At 48.0% G+C, this 7,570-nt stretch overlaps 4 protein-coding genes across 4 annotated transcripts; 1 reads left to right on the plus strand and 3 right to left on the minus strand.

The window, feature by feature from the left end:
• Nucleotides 1–97: 97 nt before the first annotated feature.
• F9C07_9859 (putative nuclear polyadenylated RNA-binding protein Nab2) lies at nucleotides 98–1,655 on the minus strand (the record flags this gene model as incomplete). The annotated part of the gene is made up of 2 exons (XM_041289327.1): nucleotides 98–1,163; nucleotides 1,222–1,655. The coding sequence occupies 2 exons, from the start codon at nucleotides 1,653–1,655 to the stop codon at nucleotides 98–100; spliced, it is 1,500 nt and encodes a 499-aa protein (XP_041142294.1).
• A 1,015-nt stretch (nucleotides 1,656–2,670) lies between these two features.
• On the plus strand, nucleotides 2,671–3,420 carry F9C07_9860 (HAD-like domain-containing protein; the record flags this gene model as incomplete). The annotated part of the gene is made up of 1 exon (XM_041284560.1): nucleotides 2,671–3,420. The coding sequence occupies one exon, from the start codon at nucleotides 2,671–2,673 to the stop codon at nucleotides 3,418–3,420; it is 750 nt and encodes a 249-aa protein (XP_041142295.1).
• A 125-nt stretch (nucleotides 3,421–3,545) lies between these two features.
• F9C07_2277040 (permease of the major facilitator superfamily) lies at nucleotides 3,546–6,265 on the minus strand. Its single transcript, XM_071510222.1, has 6 exons — nucleotides 5,930–6,265; nucleotides 5,730–5,863; nucleotides 5,544–5,667; nucleotides 5,272–5,478; nucleotides 4,842–5,219; nucleotides 3,546–4,779 (listed from the first exon to the last, which is right to left on the minus strand). Exons 1-6 carry the CDS (start codon nucleotides 6,058–6,060, stop codon nucleotides 4,098–4,100), a joined length of 1,656 nt encoding a protein of 551 aa, XP_071363607.1. The 5' UTR covers nucleotides 6,061–6,265; the 3' UTR covers nucleotides 3,546–4,097.
• Nucleotides 6,266–6,291: 26 nt separating this feature from the next.
• On the minus strand, nucleotides 6,292–7,373 carry F9C07_9863 (serine hydrolase FSH). Its single transcript, XM_071511952.1, has 5 exons — nucleotides 7,268–7,373; nucleotides 7,188–7,215; nucleotides 7,102–7,120; nucleotides 6,959–7,030; nucleotides 6,292–6,901 (listed from the first exon to the last, which is right to left on the minus strand). The coding sequence occupies exons 1-5, from the start codon at nucleotides 7,279–7,281 to the stop codon at nucleotides 6,375–6,377; spliced, it is 660 nt and encodes a 219-aa protein (XP_071363608.1). The 5' UTR covers nucleotides 7,282–7,373; the 3' UTR covers nucleotides 6,292–6,374.
• Between the last annotated feature and the right edge of the window lie 197 nt (nucleotides 7,374–7,570).

The following is a 7,570-nucleotide window of genomic DNA, read 5'->3' on the forward strand; positions in this document are numbered from 1 at the left end:
CGTCCGCACGGAAAATAATACATGATATGATATTAAACCACATGGGGAATTTTAACTGTGAGATCATCAAAAGAAATCATAGAGATCGCTCTTCTGGTTATGTCGCAATCTCTTGGTTGTTTTGGGAAGCCTCTTCGGCGCCACCGGGTTTGATCAGTTCCTCTGCACCGTCCTCCTCGGACACGAATTTCCTCTCGCTCACATGCTGCTTCTCTTGCCCATCAGCAGTCCACACCTTGTCCGCGAATGCTCCTTTCTGGCCCTCGGCGTGCTTGTAGGGGCACGAGGGGTTGAGACAAGGATTGAACTTGCAAGGTGTCTGAACATGCGTGAACTTGCACCCTTCGGTCGAGCAATCTGCGCCATTCCTGCAAAGAGGCATCGAGGGATGTTTGAAGTGGCAGTGGGGGTTGGCACAATGAGGGAAGAACTTGCACAGCTCTTCGGCTTGGTGCGCTGACTTAACGGCGGGCGACGGATGGCGACCGGTGCACTTCCTGTTCTTGCAAGCGGCTCCATAAGAACATGCGTCAGACACATCGACGGGAGTGCCCTCGGGGGCAGCTGGCGACTGATGCGCAAATGGGCAATCTCTCCGGGTACACCGGAGATTGAAGCGACATATCGAGTCCGTATTGCTTTCATCCTGCTCACCACCCTGGTCAGGCTTTGTGTCCATATCGGTATCGGCATTTCTGTCGTCTCTCTTGTTAAAGGGCCGGCGTCCCTGCTGGCGTTCCACGCGGTCAAACAATGAACGGCCCTGTTGCGGTCCGTTTTGTTGGAAAGCTGGGTTGATTGCTGGAGATACAAAGCCAGGCATAAACTGAGACATCATCCTTGCCTGCTCTTCGAGTAGAGACATGAGATGCATCTGATCTTGCGGTGTCATGTTCATCATGTTTGCGGGGCCACCCGGCATTTGATTGGGTCCCATACCCATTCCACCCATCTGACGTCCGCCCGACATCCTTCCTCCTCCATGCTGATGGAAGCGACCCTTTGTATGGTCCCGGCCATGAGAGTTGATACGTCCACTACCGCCCTGGCCGCGGACGCGGTGTAACGCAGAATCGCCACGGTCTAATTGCCGATTTATCTGGTTGAGCATCCTACCCCTGCCGGCTGGTCTGTTGTTGCGCATTGCTTTCGGTCCTGTAGGTCTATTGTTTTTTTATGTCAGCCCTAGTCACAACCACAGAATCGAAGGGAGAAACCCACATCGTATCGTTCGCAGCTCCGGTATCGCCCATACTCATATCGGCATCCATAGCGCCATCTCCAGTCATCATCGCTTGGTTGTTGGCAGCCTCTTGATCGTTAAAGGATGGAATGGCCTGCGCAGGGTCGGTTTCAATTGATGGTTGAATACCCCCGCCGTTGATCTGTTGGTTGAGGAATTCGACCTGTTCAAAGAGCCATCGTGAAAAGTCCAGAGCCTGTGTATCGCCTTCACCGAGTCCGAGGAGATCGTTGGAGAGTTCGCCAGCAATCTGTTCTTGTGTCTTGCCGTTGACAAGCATGAGAATCACATATTCGGTCAACGCTGAATCATCGCCGCCGTCGGAGCTCCATCCCATCTCTACCAGCTTCGGCTGGATGACATTACTCAAGGCCTCCGCAAGGGGAGTACCAACAGCAACTACCGTAGTCATGGCGTAGATTTCAGGCAGTCGAAGTCCGGCCCGAGGGGAAAGATAACGAAGAGAGGTGAAGAAAGCTGCCCAATCACTCGCAGTCGCGCAACCGCGTTGAAAACCTGTTTATAAAGACCTCCTTTGTCTTGCCTAACAAACAGTCGGACAAAGACTAAACAGTGAGGTGTTGTTCGAAAAGTGGAAGATAACGAGGGTATAACAATGAGTTCGTTGTTTTTTTCATTTCATGACAAGGAACTTTGGTGATGATGAAAGGTGCCAAGAATCTCCAGCCACATCGTCACGTGTGACAGCTGCGGGTGGCGGTCTTTTGTGCAAACAGCACAAACATCTGGCACTTTCTGGGAAGGGAAGCGGTATACTCCGTGCAATCTTCATGGCGAAGAAAATGGCCTTAGCACTAATATCTCTACAAAATACGGCTCATTTTTTTTTTTTTTCAAAATACTTTTGTGAAACTTTAGCCATTATCTCAATCTTTACATATAGTTTTGACTTTGCAAGATTCAATTTCGGTGGTGTTACAGGCTAGGACTCCTAGCGTAGCCAGAGATTCTACTGATCAGCCCCTCCAAATATGGTCAACACTTTAACTACTGTTGGCTGTAGCAACACCAATTAAGCTGTAATACATCAAACATATACGCGTACTGCTTGTTGAAAGTAAAAGAAACGGAGGGGGAGACATATACCATGATTCTCTTGAATTCAAGATACTCATCGTGTTCTACTAAAGAAGTTCTACCCGTACTGTACTACTATATATCTCCCAAAGCAGATGCAAACCGACACCACGTGCGGATCATCACGCCATCAAACGGCCCCATTGCATCGTCTTACCACTGACTCATTCTGTAGAAATCGAGATAAGATATACTACAGTAACAGCTTGACCAGCGGTAATTATACACAATCCCACAACCAATGAGTCAGTAGCAAAAACAACCAACAACCCAAGTGGCAGTGACCCAACAAAGCCCTAAAAAAGTCAGCATCATCATCACCAAAAGACATGTCCCAAAACAACCACAACCAAGATTCACACACTATTAAAGAATCCCTATCCACAAAAACATGGTTCGGCTTCGACCTCGATGACACACTACATTCATTCCGCAAGGCATCAGCCCAAGCATCCTCAGCCGTATTCACAACCCTCCATGAAGAAAACCCGAATATCAACATCGACGATCTCAAAACATCCTACCGGGACATCCTCGTCTCAACAACAGCAGGTGCATTCGCCGATGGAAGGACATCAACCGAGTATCGTAGAGAACGGTTCTCGCTTCTTCTCCGGGCCCATGGATTAGAGGTCACGACGGAGAGACTGGATCGTCTTTTGGATGTTTATAAACGTAGTCTAAGGGAAGCGCTGACGCTGAAACCGGGGGCTCTTGACTTACTTCAATGTATTAAGAGGCGAGGGAAGAAGGTTATTGTGGTGACGGAGGGGCCGCAGGATGCGCAGTTGTGGACTGTGGAGGAACTTGGGTTGAGGCCTTATGTTGATGTGCTTGTTACGACGAATGAGATTGGGAAGTCGAAGGTTGAGGGGCTGTTTTCTGCTGTGTTGGATAAGTATGGGATTGTTGCGTCGGATATGGTTTATGTGGGGGATAATGAGAAACGGGATGTTGTACCGGCGCGGGAGGCTGGGATTTTGGCTGTGTTGTTTGATGAGATGGGGGGTTGTTCGTTTGATGACTTTGCTGCGCTGAGGATTGACTCTTTAGGGAAGTTGGGGGATCTGTTAGAGTAGTTGGTTTTCTAAAGGCTAGGGTTGGAGAGGAGGTGTGTTGATAGACTGCTAAAATCCAGATAGTAGAGTACAAATTCAGTCATCCAATTGGGCCATACTATTCAGTCTATGAGCGTGTGGAATCTGTAGAATCCTATGAATACAGATGATTGGGCTATCATATTGACAGATCGTGCATACCAGATCGACGCCCTTACCTAATGGCTGGAACCCGGAAGGGATAGTGACTGTGATCTCTCACCAAACTGAAATGAAGGGAATGAAAAGATATGTGATCGACAAAGTATGTGGATACCCAGAGAGACAAGAGCTCAAGCGTTCAACGTCGATAAGGTTAGACTTTTAAGCACTACACTTTGCTTGCTCTTAGGTAGAGCATACCTGCACAGAGAAAAGAGAAAAAAAGAGCAAACAACAACAATTTAAAGCTGCACTCAAACGGAAATGCTATGTGCACTGTACTACAGACTCTTGAGCAAAATGTAGAAGAAGGGATAGTATTCTGTAAACAGCCCCTTGCGTGACCATATAGGACTCTTTTCCGGAAACGGAGTCCTACCCAGGATCTCACATACCACTGCGGTCCGCACCGAAGGCAGCACCAGCCACCCTGAACGTATAGCTACTAGCTCCTATTATGCCAAGCAAGCCTTCATGTCCAGGCATGAGGTAAATGGCTAACGTTTGAGATACCGCACATTTGAGCGCTTCCATATCATCGCGACAGATAGCAACTGAGCCACGGAGAATCCTCCCGCAAGTTTCACCTGTGCACTATAGGCAACCGAGTAAGCCTGGCGGATCTGTAGTTGAATGTAGGGCGAAAATATTCCAATAGCATCACTGGAGGAGAGCAATAGGCTGACTTGGTCAGGATCTAGGGTCACCGACAATCGACTCCTGAGATAGTTATGCAGAATGGTAGTAGATGCTGCAACGCCCAAAACACCACCCAGCATTCGAAGCTGGAGCCCGGTGCTTAAGGCAATTGATTGATCTTTACCATCGACCACAAGCGGCACCATCATGTAGAATACCGCGACGCTGGTACCTGTTCCTAGTCCGGCCAGGACAAGGTATCCGTACTGTGCAGCTGAGATGTCTGTTGAGAAAGCGGTCTCGGAAAATAAGAAGAGACCAACAACCTGGAGGACTATACCACCGAGTGCAACGTAGCAGAATGGTATCTTAAGGCGCCCGGTTAGTACAGAGCAGGTCATTATACCAACAGGGCTGCTTAACGCGTAGGCTAGAAACCTGACTCCGGCGTCGATAGGGGAACAGCTATTGACGATCTGAAACCGCTGAGGAATCATGATGATACTGACAGTCATTGGGAGACCGGTTGTAAAAAATCCCCTGTTACTCTGATAAGTCCACGTCCATGAAAGAGCCATCATCATGGACAAAGGGTTGCTCACAGGGCAGCGCCCAGGAAGATCCGGTTACCCGCCAGTCTCCAGGGAAACATTGCGTAAATATCGAGGTCCTTCTTACTGATAAACCACTCCCATAAGAGGAATGCAATCCAGAAGATTCCTGAGATAACTAGAAAACTGATCACAAGGCCAGATGACCAGGCGTACTCAAAATTACCTTCTTGCAGGGCTGCGATAGCAAATGATGACGCAGTTAACAAGGCCAGAGCACCAAGGGTGTCTGCCCGCTGGAAGAAAGTCTTTATCTTCATCCCAGCTCCCTTGTACTTAGATGAGGCTGTTTGAGCCGATGGAGCATTGGGGAAGTTAGCTGGAAGCACGATAAGTAATAGTACCCAGGAAAAGGCCCCGGCTGGCACACTGTAGCTGTCATCAGAATACGTGAAGGATGGTAGTAATGAGGTGATCGTACTTGCACAAGAAAACCCAGCGCCAACTGCCTTTTTCAGCAACAGCGCCTCCAATCAAGGGGCCAAGGACAAGACCAAGGGACAGTATACCGCCGGCGACAGAGCTGATGGTGTCGTACTGTCGGTAGGGGACTATACGGACAAAGGAATATAGCGTGAGAGAGTATACACCAGCACCGCCTACCCCTTGAAATGCCCGGCAGATGATTCTTGCGTATATAAGATCAGTTTACCTCCATCGAGAGTCACAGTGGGGAAACAAGGACGAACGCACAGTTGGCTGAGACTTTGTGCACCACCGCAGCCGCCGGAGAATGCCGTGAACATAAATAGGGAAACGAGAAGACTTGTTTTTACCCGCCAAATATCACCAATCTTCGACCAGATCATAAGAAATCCTATAGTGAAGAAGCTTAGTCAAGAGATATTTATTCTATCGTCGTTGGACCGCATCGGGTACCTGTATAGGTGAGCAGGTAGGATGTGATAACCCAGCTGCTTCGACCAAAATCGTCCAAATCATTGGTGATGGTAACCAAGGATGTGCTCACAATAGTAGCTTCGATGCCTGTGAGGAAGAGAGCCAGACCGAGCCTGATGAAAATATAGACATAATAACATTAGCAAACATGCAGCTCGTTCGCACAGATTTTCCCATACCCAAGGGCCCCGAGATATAAGGGAAACCCATGTAAAGCACCATCCCATTCGATAGGGTCTTCACTGGTGGTCTCACTGACACCCTCAGGAGTCTGCTTTTCGGACATGGTCATTTCAGAATCCGGGGACATCCTGACTGGTAGCTACAATGGGAAGGCAGTATGCGTAAGACACTGTAGGATGCTGATTATTATTCAGTGGAGTTACTGGAGTATGAACGTAAGCTACAAATAGGGTACCTAAACATGAGACTGTAAGGCTGGAGCGCAGGACCTAAGGAGCATGCAGAATGCAATAAAAGGAAATATTATGCGGGCAGGTCGCCTTACAGGATAGTGAGACAAAACTTTGCTTTTGTAACTACGCGTTCATACCGATGTATTGGTTTATATCTCGCTAGCATAGGTGCCACACATCGACACTTTCCTGCAAGGGGTCTCAGCGCTCATTTCCCCTCGACTTGGTAGATGGCCCGATTGATCACTTTCGCTATGGATACTGTGTCCTCCACTGAACTAGGAATTTCATGGCCTTTTTCATGCACGAAGATGGATCTTCTTTCCGAATCACAAAAGTTCACAGCTCGTTGTGCTTCTTCAGCCTGTGGGTCCGCCGATCCCCAGATATGGGCAGTAGGTATGTCAATCACTTTACCCATTTGGACAGAATCCAAATATGCAATGCGGTCCATCGCAAGTGCATCGTGATCGAATGGCTGTCTGGCATTTGAGAAAAAGACAGCCACTTTAAATGGCGCAACCTCAGACCCATTCGCCTGCTTGGTCTGATACCAATTCACCAACCACGAAAGTGCCATGGTTGCTCCCAAGCTGAACCCAATAATTCCGTCGAAAGGGCCCTCCTCATTGATGTATCCCTCAATGTCGCGAGCAGCCTGTCGGCATGAATGCGGCTGTTCAGGGTCACAAAATGTGAATGTTGCCTCATCCGTTTTGGTGACATTTTTGATGGCTACGTACTCTATTGTCAGAAAACCTTCGACTATGTGGGGTGGAAGGTCGGCCTTACACGACTCCCAGGGCAGTGCCCCTTCGACAAAATCATAGGTATGTTGGGTGCCAAGCTCGTATCGAATGGCCGCTGGGCATGCAGTCAGCTTACCCGGCTATTGGGAACTTTTGGAATGCAGCTAACGGTATTGGTTTCATTACCTGTTTGCTGTTCAAACGTCTGAGATAAGCAATGATATCAGTAAACCTTTGTAAAGCCCAAATGAGTTCAGAATGACATTGCTTGCCTGGGAATTACTTCCAATGCCATGTAGACTAGGGAAGGTTAGCCAAATCAACCATGAGTTTATGGGTCGACGAAATGTACCAAAGAAACCTCATTTTGGCTGGAAACCGATCGAATAAGTTCGGAGTCTAGACTCAAAGAGCATGAAAGGTGGAAATAGTAGTCTTTTGTGTTGTCTGCCTCTGACAGAGGGAAGCATAAGGGATTATCTCGGGGCTCGAGGTGTCTAAATAAACCGATCAATTTATATAGCCATACCAGGTCAAGTATATACGAGTGCAATCAATTCTGTAACATACCCTGGAATGTACAGGGTATTCTGTCACTATATCAAGTGCATATTTTATTTTATTTTATTTTATTTTTTAAGAAAACGGACAGCCC

The sequence above is a fragment of the Aspergillus flavus genome, chromosome 2 (genome assembly GCF_009017415.1).
Source record: "Aspergillus flavus chromosome 2, complete sequence".
NCBI lineage: Eukaryota > Fungi > Ascomycota > Eurotiomycetes > Eurotiales > Aspergillaceae > Aspergillus > Aspergillus flavus.